The 18550-nt window shown below is 38.8% G+C and overlaps 1 protein-coding gene across 10 annotated transcripts in view; it reads left to right on the forward strand.

Moving 5' to 3' along the window:
* LOC137654587 (CCHC-type zinc finger nucleic acid binding protein-like) overlaps positions 1-12663 on the forward strand; it is a 31207-nt gene extending 18544 nt beyond the window's left edge. For 4 of the 10 annotated variants that reach the window (XM_068388345.1, XM_068388342.1, XM_068388343.1 and 1 more), the window contains exons 3-7: positions 4009-4149; positions 5673-5812; positions 7898-8029; positions 9562-9722; positions 9917-12663. In XM_068388345.1, coding sequence (XP_068244446.1) covers positions 4009-4149; positions 5673-5812; positions 7898-8029; positions 9562-9722; positions 9917-10013 — 671 coding nt within the window. In that variant the 3' untranslated portion in view covers positions 10014-12663. The remainder of the gene's footprint in view (positions 1-4008; positions 4150-5672; positions 5813-7897; positions 8030-9561; positions 9723-9916) is intronic. The other 6 variants (XM_068388347.1, XM_068388346.1, XM_068388348.1 and 3 more) reach the window with 6 other exon arrangements.
* Positions 12664-18550: the final 5887 nt, after the last annotated feature.

The following is an 18550-nucleotide window of genomic DNA, read 5'->3' on the forward strand; positions in this document are numbered from 1 at the left end:
TATGCCAGGGAAGCTGAATGTTGTAGCACATAAATTAAATAAAAAATATTCCAAATGAATGGTCTACATCCTTTAGGCCAGCCATAACATGTCTACAATCTCTTGACAGAAGATGAGTGTTGCTCTCTATTTCTGAAGCTATAGGAATGGAATGTAGATGCCCTGTAACATGACTGATTGAATCTAGACTTACAGGAGTACCTCAGTTTGCAAGTTTAATTTGTTTCAGGAGTAATCTTGTATTCTAAAAAAATTTCCAATAAGAAATGAAGGAAATTTACTTTTATGCATTCCACAAGTTCATAAATACACTACACTCATATTTAAAGGGTTGTAATAGGATTTGATTAACAAATTATAACCTGTAACATTAGAAATTGAAATAGATTAATAATCACAATAAAAAAGAAATAACTTTAATTTACCTTTGAGAGTCACGACTGTCATGAGGAAGATGAAATAGGTGGTGGCGATTGTTGCTTGGGAAGAAAATCCCCCTCCAGGATCATTTCAAGCAAAATATGCAGAGTTCTCTTTTGAATGACTTTTACTCTCACTAATTGAATAACTTGGTTGATTTTTTTTTTCACTTAAATCCCATATTGACAAGGAATCTATCTAGAGATGGCTGCTTTTGCCTTTTCTTTAAAATGAAATGAATAGGGGATTGAAAACAAGTTTTGTTGTACAGCAGGAGAACTTTGGTAGCTCTTTTTGACTTCAAAGAGGATGTTTTACATATCTGTGGCCTTTGCTGTCTAAACCATCCTATTTGAAGCCAAATAGAGCCGCCAAAGTCATCCTGCTGTATGACAAATCTCTGAACTTGTTTTCAATCGCCTATTCATTTCATTTTAAAGAAAAGGCAAAAGCAGCCATTCCTTGTCAATATGGAATGTAAGGGTGAAAACAAAACAAAGTGTTCATAATGCAAACTGCCTAGAAAAGTTTTATTGACCTTTTATTAGACATTGGGAATTTCTTGGTTTTTAGGGGTTTTTTTATATATATAAAGAAAGGTTTCTTAGATGAGATTTTAGTTTCAATGTATCACAAATTTTAATCTCTATTTTATTTTTATCTAATGTATTTAATATATATTTTTTATTAATTTATTTAACATTGATATTTTTTTCTTCCCAAAGTTAATTGGGTCAGGTCTGTGTGTCGATTTTGAGTCATTGGACTGGGTAATCTCCTTTTAATAAAGATAATAACATCTTATTGACCAAAAAGGGTGCCTTACAGGACCAAGCTTCTGATTACCAACTTCTAAGGAGGTTCACCTGAAAAATGTGAACTTCATGGAGTCAGTCTACCATATTCTCACAGAAAAGGGGTTTTCTAGGTCTTATACAGATTTTCCGAAGACAGTTGACCAATAATATGAAAAAAGGGTTATTGTAATTGGTTCATTTCTAGATATTTTTTCAATAACAAGAACTAATTTGGATAATTACTGAATTTTTTATACATATTTTTTATTTCAACTGTTAGGATTAGAGGTCCATGATTAATATTATGCTTCAAATGTCTAGAATTAGATTTATTTACATTGGGTGGGGTTACAGGTATTTTCAGCTTTTAAGAAACCTCCAGTTGATAGAATGGCTAATCGGGATCTACAGTAGATGTAGTTTTACAATATTTAAACAGCTATAATCCTGACCTTAGATGATTCCTAATTTGTGTTTTGGGGTTAGTACTTGAAATCTTCCTTTCCAAGAATTCTGCTGTTTCATATTAAGAGTTTAGTGACAGAAGAGCAGGGAGAATTGGGTCCAAGTCTAACAAAGAACCGAGAAGTTAAGTTCTTGATATTAAAAGTACATCTATTAATTACTGTAGAAATCTTTCTTTGGATTGGAAGAGTTTTGGCAGTACCTCTGGTAAATTATTATTGTTATTATTATTTTTTTTTTTTTTTTTCTCTTTTTTGTAAGAATTTCAGGGAATTGAGTTATGTATCAAATACAGATGATTTAGTTAAATAAAACATTATATTAGTAAAATTTAGAAATTTTTTTTAATGTTCTACAGGAAATTTAGGTGACAGGTAGTATAGTTTTAAAGTCATTTATTTTTCTGATCAAGTTCTTTTACATAATTATTAAGTTTTAACTACTTGGTACTTTTATCATTTGGAATGTAAGAGGAGTTACCGTAAAACGGTTTTATATTAATGTAATTTAAAATATTTAGTAGGATGGGTCTTTACTTTTCTTGAATCAGCAATATGAATGCCATGGGAGGCTCATAGAAATAGAAGATTTCAATAGTAAAATGACTTATTTTCATACTTGCATTCACATACATCCCCCGCCTCCCCAACACTGACTGGTGATGTCAGGAGTATACTAGTTTCAACTTTGAGACGAAAACAATGGTATAAGATCTACCTATGTTGTAGTTTTGCCATACACTAGTACAGTATATGATCCCTATACTAAAGGAGTAGAGCAGTTAAAGGGGAAAGATTTTTTTTTTTTTCCCAAGAGTGGACATCAACATTTAACCAGCTTTGAGATCGAGATGCAATGTGGATGTCAGATGGGTATTGAAATAAGTCGTCGTCGTCTTATTTATTTTTTTTACTACTACTACCACCTCCTTTTGTTTGGAAAATCAATCATCATAACAAGCTCTTCAACTAATTTTTTGTGTAGTACCAATGTTTTCAGAATTAAATATGAAGATGCTAATGTATTTTTACTGTGGTTCATTATTAATTTTTGGATGTCCAGTGCATTTCTGAGCCTATTAATTCTCTATTCCTTAATGTTTGAGGGGGCCTTGGGGTTACTATTTGAGTCATGTTGCTTCAGACTACAGTCTAGTCAAACCAAAACTAATAAGAACATGGGTATGTTTGAGATGTTGCCACTTTTCCATAATTTCATTCATAGATATTGATCTAATTGGTGATATTTTGTAGAAGTGGTAGAAATGTTACCACAGCACCATACATAATCAGAATGTGTAAACAGCTTATCATTGTTATGCGCATTTAACCGTGAAGACGTGGAAAGGTAAAACCCTGCTACTATAGCTGTAAAACCTGTTAATGTACAAGATATTAGAATAAATTTTATATAAATCAGTATTTAAAATTGGGAAAAGGAGAATAATACCCTATGCCGCCTCTTTTTTTTTTTTTTTTTTCACAAACCAAACTGCCATTTCAAATCTAGCTCAGACTTGCTAATGGAAATACAAGAATAACCGGACTGGCTGACTGGTCTAGTGCTACTGAGCATCACCTCATGGGAGTGGTTAAGTATAATGGCCATATTAATGAACTTTTTTTTTGGGGGGGGGACAGATTATAAGTCCAGAAAAAATTTGGCAACGTCTGAAATAACAGCTATTCTATTCTTTCTGGTTTGACTCTAGTGAAATGTTATACTAAGGGAACGCACACACACTTTCTCTGTCATATATATATTAGGCCTTATTTGTAATTAAATTTTTTTGTTAATTACAAGGCACTTTAGCTTCCATTCTGCTATTTATATGTAACAGCTTATTCTGTATTTAATAAAATCAAATTTTAGATAGTGACGAGTAATGGCATAGTTGCTTTTAGTTCATGAGAGGGCTGTAAGATGGCAATGGGATACAGCGTGCATGCTTATCTCATCAGCAGCAGCAGCATCACAGTGTGTGTAGTATATAAGGCATCTTCTATCAGGAATAGAGTAAATTTTGTTTTGCACAATTCTAACTGTGCATGGCTTATTTTTAAATTTTTGTAAGGTGTCAAGTCCTAATAATAAAGATAACTTCATATAGTTATCAAAATCAGATTTTTAGAAATTATGAAATTTTTTTTGTAGCAGATGCCTGCAGTAACACTTGTGTTATGTTGTTGGTTGTCTCCCTTACCCTAATCTCACACTGTGATGATGCATCCTCGCGACAGAATAGTCCCTGGACTACAGTATACCTTGTAGGAAGTTCATATTATTCTTTAATTAATGAAAACCTTGGTCACATTCGTGACTTCAGATATCTACTCTTTAGAAAAGTGCTACAAGTGTAACCGTCCTGGCCACTTCGCACGAGATTGCAAGGAGGAGGAAGACCATTGCTACAGATGTGATGGAGTTGGTCACATTGCCAAGGACTGCGAACATTCCTCAGATGAACGTAAGTGTATTTTACGATTTGTCATGCACTTTTAAGATAAATGTAAATGGATGTTAATCAAATTGAAATCACAAAGTTCTTCCATTTAGTACTGTATATGAGAATGATAGAATGTGTTATCAGGTGGTGTTCCTTTGTGCTTTTAAAATTAAAATGCTTTGTATCAATCAAGCAGTTATAACACTTGTATATAAATGTGTCATGGAGTTATTAAAGTTAAGTGCCTTACCCAGTTTTTGAAAGCCATTGTAGTTGCCTTAAGAAAAAATTTGGGGAACCATTACAGTGTCCTTTATTTTTTCTTATGTAACCGTGCCTTTCATCGTAGTTGGTTTTCCCCTTCTACAGTAGATATACCAGTATATCTATTTGAGAAGTGATGTATCCATTTAGTTGGTTTATTGTAATTACAAAATTGTACCTGTTGAATTTTAAGTAGTAAATTATATTGAAAACATTATAAAAAACAAAAAAGCAATGTGGGTTAGTAAACCCAGTTAGGTAATTTTGCTTATGGTTTCTGCTTAGAAGTGGATTTTGTGTATTATATTTTTTTTTCTGAAAGCTTATGAATTTATCACTAATGGAGTATATGGTCCCTTCTTGAATTGGATTCTGTTCAACTGAAGTGAAAACTTGATGAAGCCTTTCATTGGCAAATAACTGCTTTTAGTAACTACTTCAAAATGAGTTTGATGTTGTATGATACATAGTGGTGTAAACTTTTCTGGTGTCTGAAACTACTTGAATTTCCATATTTAAACAGTTTTGAAAACTTGTGGCTTTGTTTGTAGGTTCATATATGGATAGTTTTTTTTAAGGTTTGAAACTTCTGAGATACGTCTAGTCTTATAAAGCAAAAATTATAGTACACATTGGAACAGCTTTTGTTTTTTAGCAGAATACAGATTATGGGATACTTTAGGATTTTTAAGGTTGGTGGGGCATTGGTTATTAGATATTAGATACAATAATATACTATAAGGGTCTGGTTAGTTTAATAATAGATTTCATCTAATGCCAGTTTTATGGATTGTGTGGGAGGGGCTTCGGTTTCCCATGGAACAAATTCATGCTAGAGGATTGTGTGTGTTGACTGCTGTAGTTTAGTCGACCATTTTCAGTTCTTAGTCTTTAGTTTTCATGGGTTTTTTTTTTCTTTATTAGCCATTCAAAACACGCCTCGGGTGAAAATGTCCCTCGAAAAAGGGATTAGGTTTAAAGCTTCTCTGGGATGAAATATCAATGCAAATTTCCAATGAAAAGGTATTGTGTTGAATGAAACCTTCCCAGCAATTTAAAATCACCTTTTGGAATGTCATGTAGGAAATCATCCCTTTTAGGGATTAGTGTTGAAAACATCTTTGAAAAGGACGAGTTAATCCTCATTCCAACTGCCTTACGAACTAATTAAAATATTCTTTTTGACATAAAAATCCGACGGTAATTTAACAAACTAACTTTAAGGATAAAATTACCGTGAATTGGTGTGTATTTAATTTTTTTTTTTTTCTTAACCACAGCCTCATGCTATAACTGCTCCAGAATGGGTCATATAGCTCGTGACTGTCCAGAACCAGAACGTACCTGTTATGTTTGCAACAAAAGTGGACACATCTCCCGTCAGTGCACTGAAAACAAGAGTGAAAATCGAAATGCAAAGGTGAGGATCATTATGAATCTGTTCTGTTATTTTAATACTTTCATAGGTGAAATTTGGGTTCAAAAGGCTTTAGTAAGTAAAGTATGTTCATATGAAAAGAAAACAAAAATTTTGGATTTCAGAATGATTTTTGATAGTTTAGGAACTCAGGCATAATATTACTCCTTTGAAAAAAGTGGTTGCATTATCATTTGTACTGTTAAAATATCAAACTTATGAGAGAGATGGATATTAGTATTATACTGATCCGTATTCTATGTATACATTTTTATTACTTTTTGCTTGAAGACTTCTTCTTTTTGTCCTTAGTCTCCTTTTATCTGAATCCACCATGGTTGCCAATTTATATCAAATTTCTTGTAATCAAACCAGTGTCAGTGTGCTATCAAAGGGTTTTGTCTTACCTTTCATGGGTGGGTCTTGGCATCATTTAAGGGTTTTTCAGGTGCCTAATCAGGTCATAGCTGCACCCACTTTGTTTTACCTTCATCCATGATTCCCTTTCTTTCACTTTTGTTCAACCTCCCAACTTTACTCATGAGTAGAACAGCAGGGTTTTCCCCAAGCTATACAAAGGAACTGAATGCTCACTATGACCTCAGTGGTGGGCCATGCAATCCTTAATCAAATTAGATCTATTTGTTTTAGTTACTTAGGAGGCATTTCAAGTTGTCGAAAAAGTTTTCTATTTTTATTTGGAACAAATATTTAAAATGTGTAAGATTGGTCATAGAGTGTAATTCACTAGAGGAAGCCAATACAACCCCGGGGGTGGGGGGGGGGTGTCATCCTTTCCTTTGACCAATATTAGAAATTTTTTATTAATTCTGTATTGGTGACGATAGCAACAAATGTAAAATGTAATTTTCAAGGGCAAAAGAAAAAAAGAAGCTAAATTTTCTTCAAAGTTTCCAAGTGGGTCATCGTTGTGGAGCCTTCGAATAACTTTGTTCAGTTTTATCCAATGCTAGGCACCAATTGTAATGCAAATGAGCAAATGCTATCCCATTGTCCAAGGTAAGGAAAGTACCAGTAACTTATAAATTTCATCTCCCTGTGTCAGATAGTTAAGAAAATTAAGATCAAAATTTTTGTTTACCTTTGAGTGTAGTCCAGAACCTGAAATTTTTAAATAATTATGGAAAGTCTTATAAACTTTAACTTTAGTGTCAGATGTTGAGTTAGGCTATGCATATTATAGTGTGCAGATTAGGTTAGTCCCCAAGGATATTTTCTGTTGTGTTAACTGTATCTTTCAAACTTGCGTCCAGCTAAAGGTGGTTATGGGTATCCCCTAAAAACAAAGATCTATTTACTGCATCACCCCCCCCCTTCTTCTTTCCCCCCCCCCTCCCCAATTCTTTATCCCCTAGCTCACTGCCTTTGTATCGTACTTCATCTTTTCTCCTGCATCCTTTTTCCCCCCCATTTTTTGCTGTCCAACTTTACTTTATAGTACAAGTGCTGGGTTTTCTCCTCAATTGCATTTAGACATTGAATGGACTTATATAGCCCAAATTCATGAATCCAATTCTCTGTACAAAAAGTTAAAAAACTGAAAAATTATACTAAATGTGTTGCAATGAATAAATTTTTGGTAAATTGTTTTTATATATACTGGTATATCAGCCAAGTTATATAGATATTTTTTTAAGTGTTTTTAAGTATTAATTTTGCAATTAAGTCCCTCCCATTGAATAAGTAAAAATTACAGGACAAGATATTAGTTTGTGTCCAGGGAACTGTTAAGTAGCTGTGCAGGTTGGCTGTGGGTCGTAGTGGCTTATATTAATTGGGAGACTGAACATCCAGCCTGTCACATTGAGCCACTTCTATACTGTAGTACTGGCTGCTCAAAACAAAAACTCTAACTTTTATGTGATGGTGCATCTAATGACAATACTGTATGTTTTATATGGCCGAAAATAGTCTTTTTAACTGTCAAATTATTCATCACTGTATCCAAATTTAAGTAATAGGTGTTGAGCTTTGCAAATCAAATGAACAATTTAAGAAATAAAAATGTAATTTATTCCGGTAAAAGAATAAAGATTCTAATTCACTTCATTTAATTCAAAATGGGAGGAGGTCATCCATCCTCCTGCTGCTGATGGACAGATTCCCCTATCACCCACACCTAGAGAGGGTGCATCAGGATTTAAGGAGCGGGGAAAGTTACCCTCTAAACCTTTTACGCAAGTGAACAAAAATAAAAATGTAATTTATTTTGGTTAAAGAATTCTTTCATTTAATTCAAAAGGCTCAAGAATGGCTTTGCCTTCCTTTGTTACAATAGCACAGTATTAGAATTTTTTTTTTGGATCTTTTAGAATAAAGGAGAGAAGGCATGAACTGCAGCATTTTGTTAAAAGTGACTAGGAAGTTCCCCCCTGGAAATTTGTAAGCAATTCCTATGCATAATAAAGTTCCCCTACTGGAAATTTGTAAGCAATTCTTATGCTTATCAAGAAAGTGAGTTAAGTTTGGCTTTGCGTCTTGTAAGATTTTCACTTTTCTTTCCTTTTGACAGCTTGAAGTTGGGACAGATAGTTTTAAGAAGATTGGCAAGACTATGTTTAATGTGAATATTGTTGGATCCTCCCCTTAAGTTAGAGTAGAATATTTAAATTTAAGGGCAGATGTTCTGGTACTGTAGATGAGGGATTCTAGGCAATGAGCTCTTTTATCGGTTTAAGAAGACTTCTGCACTGTAATTTCTTGACCATTTATGCAGCTTACTTTATATTTTATATATTTTTTTTAACTTACATCTATCCTGTCCACAGTGAAACTTCCTTCAATCTTCATTAACAAAATGCACTGTACTAAAGATTCAGGTACCCTCAATAACTTATGATAGAAATTCTGCTCAAGTTGATTCTGGCTAATGGTAGACTTTAAAGCAAATCATGGCATAAGACTCGAAGTAAAGTAAAAATTAGGGTCAAATTTAAGAATTTACCTGACCTTGATATTAAGGAAATTTTCATGTTGGAACACTCATGCGTAAAGCATATGTATGAAGATTCAACGAAGTAATTAATTAAATGTCATGAAAAAGTACGAGGCCTTGTAGATGCAGACTGAAATTTGTCTCGGAAACAGCTCGTATCATTGGAATTAGGTAGAAATTGATCTAGTTCTTGATGGTGAAGTTTAGGTTAAGTAATGTAGTTAATCATGGAATTAATAATTATAATTTGAAATCATAGCCAGTTAATATGGAATTTTTTTTCATAAGTTATTGCTGAAGATAAGTTGAGATAATGATGGTAATGACTAGTCAAATTTGATTGATCCACTCTTACGGGTGTTGCAAAAGAGTGACTTATGGGAATTTTTTTCTATTTTGCTATTTTTGACCATACTTATTTTGCAATTCATTTGTTATTCTGTAAACAGAGTTTTTAGATGATGTAAATTCAGATTTTTTAAAACCATTCATATTAAAGTATTTCATAGCTAAAAATGCATTGATTATTTTTTTACAACTTTGCTTGGTCTTACGATGTCACTGAAAGCCTTTAGAGTGATTTTGTTTAGAAAGTTGTGTTGATCAGTTTTGCCGAAACTAAATAACCATATTTTAACTGGTACATTAATTTACTTTGTTCTTGAATTTAGAAATTTTACTAAGATTTTTTAAAGTTTGTCAGACCTATGTATTGGAGGGGAAAATATAATTATATATTTATTACTTTAAAACTATATTGTTTAACCTTATAACTGGATAATCTGTTGAATGAAAGTTGTTTTTGCAGTGCTATGTCTGTGGGAAGATTGGACACATTTCCCGTGAATGCCCCATTGGAGGAGAGCAAGACAATGAGAAGCGTTGTTACGTGTGTGGCGCATCTGGGCACATTTCGCGTGACTGTCCAACAGGCGAGAGTGATACAACTTGCTACAGGTAATTTTTGGTTCCTGTTTTCTAAGTTTATTCATTTATTTTAGGTTTACAGTTTGTGTATATATTTTTATTTACTCTTACAAGAATAGTTTAATCAACCACTTGAAATTGATCCTGATCTGCTTGAATGATTTTCTCCTTGAAGTAATTTTAATCTTCTTGTAAGTCCTATGTTTTTTTTTTTTTCATTCCAGGTGCAACTTGAAGGGTCACATGGCTCGTAATTGCCCAAAGTGTTATATGTGTGGTGAATTTGGGCACATCTCTCGCCAATGTGAGATGGTGGCTTAAAACGGCTGCCCCACTCCTTGTCTCTCCCTCCGAAACTTCTGCAGACTTTATTATAGTGGTTCTCAAAACTGCTTAGTGACAGTTTTGAGTCACTGAAGTTGAAGCCAGGTCAGCTACCCTCTTTGGCATTTCCTGGTATGAACTGGGTTATTTGCTGATGCTGGAATGCAAATTCGACAGGGTACCAGTGTTGAAATTTTACCTGGGATCTCTCTAAACATGTGTCACTGGAGGAGGTGGAAAACAGTTTTTCAGATATGTAAAGCGTGATGAAGTACATCACCCTATGTCTACTGAGAATGACTGATACTGTATATCTAGTGCTCTAAAACGTTATTGGTGATGAGTAGGAGGGATAGGAAAGTGTTCCTAGTACCTGATCAATAAATTGCTTAATCATTATCATTGCTTTTTTTGTTACAAGTTGACATCATTTCATCTGAGGTTTAAAATAATGTATGAGGAGCTGGAGTCATTGAGGAGAGGAGGGTCACAGGAGATGGAGCTCACCAAAGCTCCCCATTTAATAAGGTAATTCTCAGCTTGCAAGATCCCAGTATAGCCATTAGAATCCTTGCATGTTGAGACAAGGCAGAGATTATGTGTGGAAGCTTTTACATGAAAAAAAATTTAATGTCTTTACACACTCGTGTAATTTTGAAAGACAACTTCCATAATTAAAGCTCCATACATAATTTCATAGTCTTATATGAAAGCAATTTACAAGGGCTTCTTTTTTTCATATAGTCTCATCCACAAATATGTCCATATTGTTGTTTGGCATATGAAATTAGTTACTTCTGAAGACAATCAGATAAGAATTCCAAATTAGAAAGGATTGGGTGTTTTTGAGTTGACAGACTTGTATCTAAGGATTTGAAGCTCATTCATTTAGTAGATCATCATTATTGTATTAATCAATGTTTTTTCCTGGTGTTAATTTTGATTTGTTCAGCAGAGCTTCAATCATGGAAAATTAATTTAAACTTAGTTGATGTGGCAGACTTGGTGTTAGGGGTTTTAGGTGTAATCTTTACTGTAAATGAATTTATAATTTTTCATTTTGTGCTGATGACCTAATCATAGATTTTCTCTTGAATTCGCCTTGTTCAAGGACTCAAGGCTATTGGATTTCCTTCTTGATAGGCCATTGTGATTTGTAATGGCAGCAAATATATTCTGGGTTTTTATACTCTCTTTTATAATATTTTTAATATGCTATCACATTTTCTTGCATGACATTAATCTCAATTTCAGCATAGTCCAATTTAGCTTAATACAATTTTTATTACAAGCCGTGTAGTGGTGGTTCTCATTTTACCTCCATGCACCTATCAAGGTGCTCTTGAGAAAGGAGGAAAATAATTTACTGACTTGAGTGAAGCGGTCATCAGCACAAAGGTGTTGTTGCAAGGAGGAGGAGATTTGTGAACACATTATTTAAATTTGTCGTGGGAGTTCAAAAATAATGTCACGAAAACTAGCTGTAGAGGAAACTACTTGATGATGACGATGGACTGTTCCGGTATTGGTTGGCACAGTCTACGTTTGAGGACAAGGATGGTCTTGTGTATACAGAGGAGACAATGGAGTTCTGGGTTTAATACACACTTGGAGTGTGGTTAGTGACTAATGTTTGATTTGCTATGATTGATAGCATAGGAGGGTGCATAGAAGGTGTATATCCTACTTGCTCATCCCCATAGTTAAGATTTTTCATGTTATACGAGGAGGAGAAGGTTGGAGACGACAGTATTTGTCGGGTGGGGGGTAGAGTGGAAAAGTTTACATCATTATTATTGTTTTTGTAAGTCTTCTGTTTCAGGCACAGATTTTTCCTCTTGTGTGAATGCTGGTAGAGCTTAAATCAAGCTTTAATAAATAGCACGATTATTTTCTTGGACTGTACTGCTAGGTCAGGACTTACTCATGAAAGAGAAAACCTCATTTTAAGGCTTTATTGTTGATTTAGGGGAGGGTCTCCTAGTTATAATGTGTTATTACAGGATGCAGTACTTGTTTGTATTGTTAGTGCAAATGATTTCTTCCAGTTATGAAACCTGTGCCTCATGCAGGAATAAGTATGATGCTTTTCTACTCCACCCTTCCTCCTGTGCCTGGGAACCCCCATTTTACCTCATAACGGGTTCCTTAAAAGGTCACGTTCATGATCTTTCAACCAGTACCTGCACAGTCGCCCTTTTGTTGTTGTGAAGGAGATGCTGATATGAGTTTTGATTAGCTACTGTTTTTCTTGGATGTTAGAAAGGCTTGTCATTTCATCTCCTGCAAGAACTACCAGACAAAGTTATTAGTGTCATGAAAAGAAGAGCCTTGTTGAATTTGTTACTCAGGTTCAGTTTCTTCAGTAATAGTCATTAGCCTTTTGTGTGTGTGACATCCATGGAACATAGTGGCTGATTAACATTCATGTATATATAATACTAATAAAAATGAGAGATATTTTGTTACAAACTATTAGCTTTGAGGCAGAAGAGAAGCGCGATTGATTATGAAGTCTTCTAGTCCTTTAAGATTCCCACTTAAGTGAGTTGTTGTTCACATTTTTTACTCTGAAGTAGTGTGTGCATTGAAGAAATAAATGTCCTTTGTGTGCCTGGTATACCTCAATAAACAGGTTCACTTAGAATTTTGTATTACTAGTTCCTATGAAAGAGTATATTTTCTTTATTGATACCTGCTGGGATATAGCTTCAAGAACATTAAACTATTTACTTCAGGGAAACATATAAATGGGGATTCATGGGGCAAAAGACAATCATTTGAATGAACCTTTCTGTTGTTCACCTAGATTTTTCAGCCTGCTTTATCATGGTGCAAGTTCTGGCCACCAGTTTAGGTAATGTTTAAAGCCAGTGAAAATTTTTGCACCTTTCATTAGAGGCTCGATATGACATGCTGTATTAGTAATTCATGAGTCGTTAAGAGGTATATATTGATCAATACTAATGCAATTTTCTTATATCTATGAATGCAATTGCTTATTTGTATGAATCAGGATTGTGGAAAGGTACAGATCAAATTGAGAAATAAAAGCATGTCATGCAGCATTTGATTCTATAATACTCTGAGAAAATAGTTTTAATTCCAACATTGATTTGAATCTAAATCTAGACTCCCACTTTACATTCACTAGTGATAGCTATTAAATTGTAATGAATTTTTCTACCGTACAGTAAAATAAATGTTACTTCAACCTAATAACAGTAAAGAATTCTTTAGATTTTGATGTCTTGCCCCTATGTCGGAAGGATAACAATTAAATTTTTTTGCAATTTAACTAGTAGTATCGGTGAGTATGAAACGGATGAAAACAAAATGCAGTTACACTTCAAACTGTTAAAATTTAGGTAAAAAGTCGTGACTGTTTAGCATTTGTGACAATTTCCAACAGTTTTTAGCAATTCATTAAACACTGAATTTATAAGTGTAAAATAATATTCAAAAGCTGTTGAAAAAATTAGTCAAACTTCAAAATGTAATTGTGGAATGTTAAAAACCTATTAAAAAATTATTTGTTCCATCGTAACATGCAAACCTTCCGCTCTTTACATTGGAGTGCTGTATACCCTCTGCTAGTTAGCAGGGTAGGCTAGGCACCCCTGCTCACACCAATACTAGCAACTAACAGTCACTTTAATTTAGCTTTGATTTGTCTCACTCCATTAACAAACTAAATATATTTCCCTAACTGGCTTAAAGCTAAAGCTAAATCTTTTCGTAGTTAACTATTCAGGTGCAACTGCCCCTGAGGATCCTAATTATGCGAGTTTATCTGGGTGCCGATGTGGCATCTTCGTGTTGGCTAAGGAGACCAAGCCTCAGGTCTCTCTACTGTTTGCAGAAGTCGCTTGCACTGAGGAGACTCCTTGTACCGAGTGTTGGGAGTGGTTGCCCTCCCCTTCGAGTGGTTGAGATTTAGCAGGCTCTGGAAGAAGACTGCTAAGAGAGTTTCTTCCTCCTTGAAGTCTACTTTGAAACGAAGACATCTTGCCGTCTCTCCGTTGGCTCAAACTTGGTGTCTTTCTCGGTCAGCTCAATCTCGCCATCTCTCTCCGTCGGCTCAATCTTGCCGTCTCTCTCCGTCGGCTCAATCTTGCCGTCTTTCTCAGTAGGCTTGATCGGCTTCCCCTGGGAGTTGGTTGAATACGAGCAGCGCACAGGTGACCACGGGACAAATGTGCGTCGGGGACCACCGTTGCTTCCCCTAGTGAGGCAGTGCTGGTCGCCACCATAGGGGAGTATGTCAGACAATGCGGTTCATCTGTTGTGGCCTTCCTTGGGGCTCCAGGGTTGCTGTAAGAAGTCTTGTGATCGGGTGTGCGCTGCTTCAGCTCACTCTGGCAGGTAGGGGCAAACACTTGGGAACGAACACTCCTTGGAGGGACTTGTCAAGGGATCCTGTGATTTGAGGAACTAAAGTCTTTCATCCTAGCTGGTAACTGAAGCCGAACCACGGTTTGAAAGCTCATCGCTGATTGGCTGTTTGGGGTGGTACTGTATGAAGATTCTCAAGTGATAGCTTCACTTCAACTCGCATTTTAAAATTTATTTTAGGCAAAGTGGATATTTTTTCACTGAAATTATAGTCTTTCATTATTAATCAGTCTGTTACCAAAGAACCAAGTAAATACGACACGAAATAAGTGAGCTACGAAGGAAAAAATAAAAACCTCTCATGTTGAGTAACAATATTTTGATGACGACGTGCGGGCAGGAAGCCTGCAGCATCGACGAAACATTGCCAAAATCTGCTAAGATATCGCGGTAGAAAACCAAATATTTCACCCTCATTTTCCTTCTTTGCATTATTTTTTTTTAGGTTTATGACATTCAAGAGGATTTTTTCTACAAAATCCACCTATTTTTATTTGTTTGCTGTAGGTAAAAAAAACAGCATATAAAAAAGTTGTATACAGTTTTTTCAGCGCTTGTTTCACTTAAACTTGTATTTGTTCCAACACGAATACTCACCGAGAACTACTTTTCTTGGAGTCACTTGGTGATCTCTTTCTCGACCAAGGTTTTTGGCGCCGTTACCCCCCTACTCCGTTCTCTATATAGGCCTACCCCCGCCGCCAGAGAATGCGCCCTGAGGGCAGGATTAGGGCAGGTCACTGCTTCTCTGGGTCAGCGTCCTCATTAAGTTCCTTGGTCGTGAGGTGTTCACACCTCACTCTCGTTCTCTCTCGATCCTTTGTGCGCGTTTAGTGTTCCACGTGTTCCCAGCGTGGGGACTTGTGTTTTTTCGCAGTGTGCTTTCCCAAGTGTTCCTGTGCGTTCACTTTTCAACCGTGTGCTTACCCGGTGTTTAATTCATTTCCTTAAGTGCTTGTGTCGTGCGTTGTGTGCTTTATGGAACAGTTTTCCTTGATTTCCTTCAAGGAATTAATAGCTGAAGGGAACAATTTTAAAATAAATCATTCTTCCTCCCCTTATCCTCGGTGTTAGCCGTGTAGGGGCAGCTTAATAAGCTCCCCTTCAACCACGTGTCAGGACTACTGGTCCTGGAACGTAGTGCAGTGAGTGCACTTCGGCACCAAGAGGAAGAATACATCCAAGAGGCTCATAGGAAGACGAGCCTCTCCTCGCCACTTAATTCCCGATGCCTCGTCGAATAGAGATTCTTATACAGCCATCTTCCCTACCCAGAGTAGAGGACGAGGTAAGTCAGTTGCGGGGAAGTGCCCATTGCTCTTCCCCAGGAGTTTGAGTGGGTGCGGTATAGCACCAAGAAGTAGGCGACGAAGGGTTCGCCTAAGAAGACTAGCGCCGGGCGTCTCGCCTGACAGAGCTTCCCTACCACCCTCTCCTACCCAGAGTAGGAGACGAGGTTGGTTTATTGTGGAGAAGATAACTCTTAAGAAGTAGTTCGAGGTAAGTACTACTTTCGAGAGTGTGTGGGGAGACGGGGTCCTGGTGCAAGCAGGCCACGTCTCCTCTGATGACCCCATGTGGGGGGAAAATGTCCCTAATTCTTCTCCAGTCTCTTAGCGTATTTTTCAGTCTCTTCCGCAGCCGAGGGCCTCGCCGAGAAGGAGCCTCCCAGGTCTGTATTGCAGCGTTCTCCGGACCGGCAACCCAGGGTTTTTTCTCACCACGAAGGTCATCCTCCAGACGCAGATATAACCCTCGCAGGGAGAAATGCGAGAAGGCCTCTTCAGGCAGGCGTAAGACCGCGAAACTTCCGGTTCTCCCCGCCAGCGGGTGTAACCGGGCTTCTTTACGGGCAGCCTGGCCGAATCAGCACAGCTGGTTCGGCCCTCGTACTTAAAAGGAACGGTTCCCTCCGTCGGGTCAGCCCACGGGGATCCGCGTCCGCGTCCCCCAGCCCGCCAGCGGGTGTAACCGGGCTTCTTTACGGGCAGCCTGGCCGAATCAGCACAGCTGGTTCGGCCCTCGGACTTAAAAGGAACGGTTCCCTCCGTCGGGTCAGCCCACGGGGATCCGCGTCCGCGTCCCCCGGAGAGAATGCACGAACAGTAGTCCTCGACGGTACGGCGATGCCGGTTCTGACCCCCGAACCTGGTGAGGAGCTCCCCGCCGGGGAAGACCGGTACCACCGCAAGGGAGTGCCTGGTATTCCAGAACCGAAGCGCCCGGGGAGTGCCCGGTGACCCGGCTCCTCGAGATCAAGCGGTAGGAAGGACTCTACAGGTAAGCGTAAGTCCCCGAAGCCTTCGGATAACCCCGCCCAGCGGGGGGAAACGCGCTTCTTGTCGGGCGGCCTGGCCGAACCAGCCCAGCTGGTGCAGCCTTCGGGTCAGAAGGAACGGTTCCCGCTGTCGGGTCAGCCCACGGGAACCGCATCCTCGGCACCCAGAGCCCTTGGGCCGACGAGAGTCCCCGCTGAACCAGCGTTGCCTGCGTTAACCCAGGCCCCTGGTGGGGACGTCCCCACAGATGAAATCCAGTACCTCGGCAGGACGGCGCCCCTGGCCCCAAAGAGCTAGACGTCCAGTCGGCGTGCCCGGTAACCCAGCTCCCCGGCCCCAAGCCGAGACCTCGGCTGACGGAGAGGAGGGCTCCCTGACGGAGGACTCCGTCTATAGGAGAGTGGTTAGCCTTTTCAGAAGGCACCACAAGTACTGGAACCTGCGACTACGGATGAAGTTTCCTGGAAGTCAAGCCTTTTTGAGGATCATGCAGACTCCTCCCAACCTAAGACGTCCCTAGCACTGCCTCTAACCCGAGATCTAGTCCTAGAGCAGGAGTATGTCGGCAAGGTAGTGGCCAGCAATGCCGGGGTCCCCCAACCTTTAAGGTGGGGTCAGCAGTAGACATCCTTAGTCAAGGCGTTTCAGACAGTAGAGCCTCTTCGGCCCCAGTCTGGTTCTCGCCAGCAGAAGCCTCCATGATGGAGAAAATGTCGAGGGACTTGGTAAACGTCTCCTCTTGGCTGGACTGGTAGGCTTACACTTTGGGAGGTGTACAAGCCTCCTTTGACCCTGAGGACCCTGTCCAGCAAGGCCTACGGAGGGACCTCATTACCTCCGGGGGTAAAACCCTTAGGTTATTGACATATCAGTCTCTCGCACTAACAGCTAACTGGGTGTTCTGGAAGCGAGACACTGTTCTGGCGAAGGTGTCTTGGAAGGTACCAGACAGGGAGACGCGAGCCATTCGCAGCTTTCCCCTGTGGGGAGAGTCTCTGTTTCCTCGGAAGGAACTAGAAGCCATAATGGAGAAGGTCTTGAAAAAGAAGGAGGCTAACGTCCCCAGACCTACGACTCCTAGGAGACCGCCCTATAAGAGGTCCGTCTCGGATAGTGCCGCGACACCCCAAGCCTCTACCAGCACTACGAGGAGAGAAGCCCCCCTCTTCCTCCTGGTCCGCAACGCCTCAGCCCCCCTGCAGGGGAGCTCCAGCGCCCTCAAGCTCCTTCAGGTCGGGTTACTCCGCCTCTAGGAGAGACAGATCAGGCCGCCCCTCTAGAAGAAGATAAGAGTGGGAGGCCCCCTATCCCCGCCCAACCCTCGGGTTGGAGGATGCCTCAGACGTCATTGGCAAACATGGAGGGCTCAAGGAGCAGAACCTTGGACTGTGTCCGTACTAAAGAAGGGCTACAGACTTCCGTTCCTAACGGAACCACCCCCGCTTTTTCCGGCCAACCGGATAGAATGTCTAGATCCCAAAGACCCATTAACCCTGGATAGGTACGATGGGTCGTTTGCGACCCCGAGCGTCAAAAAAAAACAGGTTTTTCTCACGTGACTCACCCCCGTGACTGAATTTGTGGGTGATCGACCTGCAGGAGGTGTCTCCCCTACACGCTCTAGTAGTGTCCAGATGTGCATTGCTGTAGCTGTACTCCTTCCCCGATTTCTGAGACGCGTCGGGGTCGTTCGCGACCGAGTTTACCCTTCTAAGGTAGTTTGCATAATTATCAAAGTTATTACGTATTATGAAATTGTCGTAGAATGGTTCAACTTGTATAGGTTATCAGTTGTGGAAAGTCTTGGTGGATTGTTTGGCTACCATGTGCATGATTTTTTTTTTAGTTAAAATGTCGTTT

This window comes from Palaemon carinicauda, chromosome 15 (genome assembly GCF_036898095.1).
Source record: "Palaemon carinicauda isolate YSFRI2023 chromosome 15, ASM3689809v2, whole genome shotgun sequence".
Classification (NCBI taxonomy): Eukaryota; Metazoa; Arthropoda; class Malacostraca; order Decapoda; family Palaemonidae; genus Palaemon; species Palaemon carinicauda.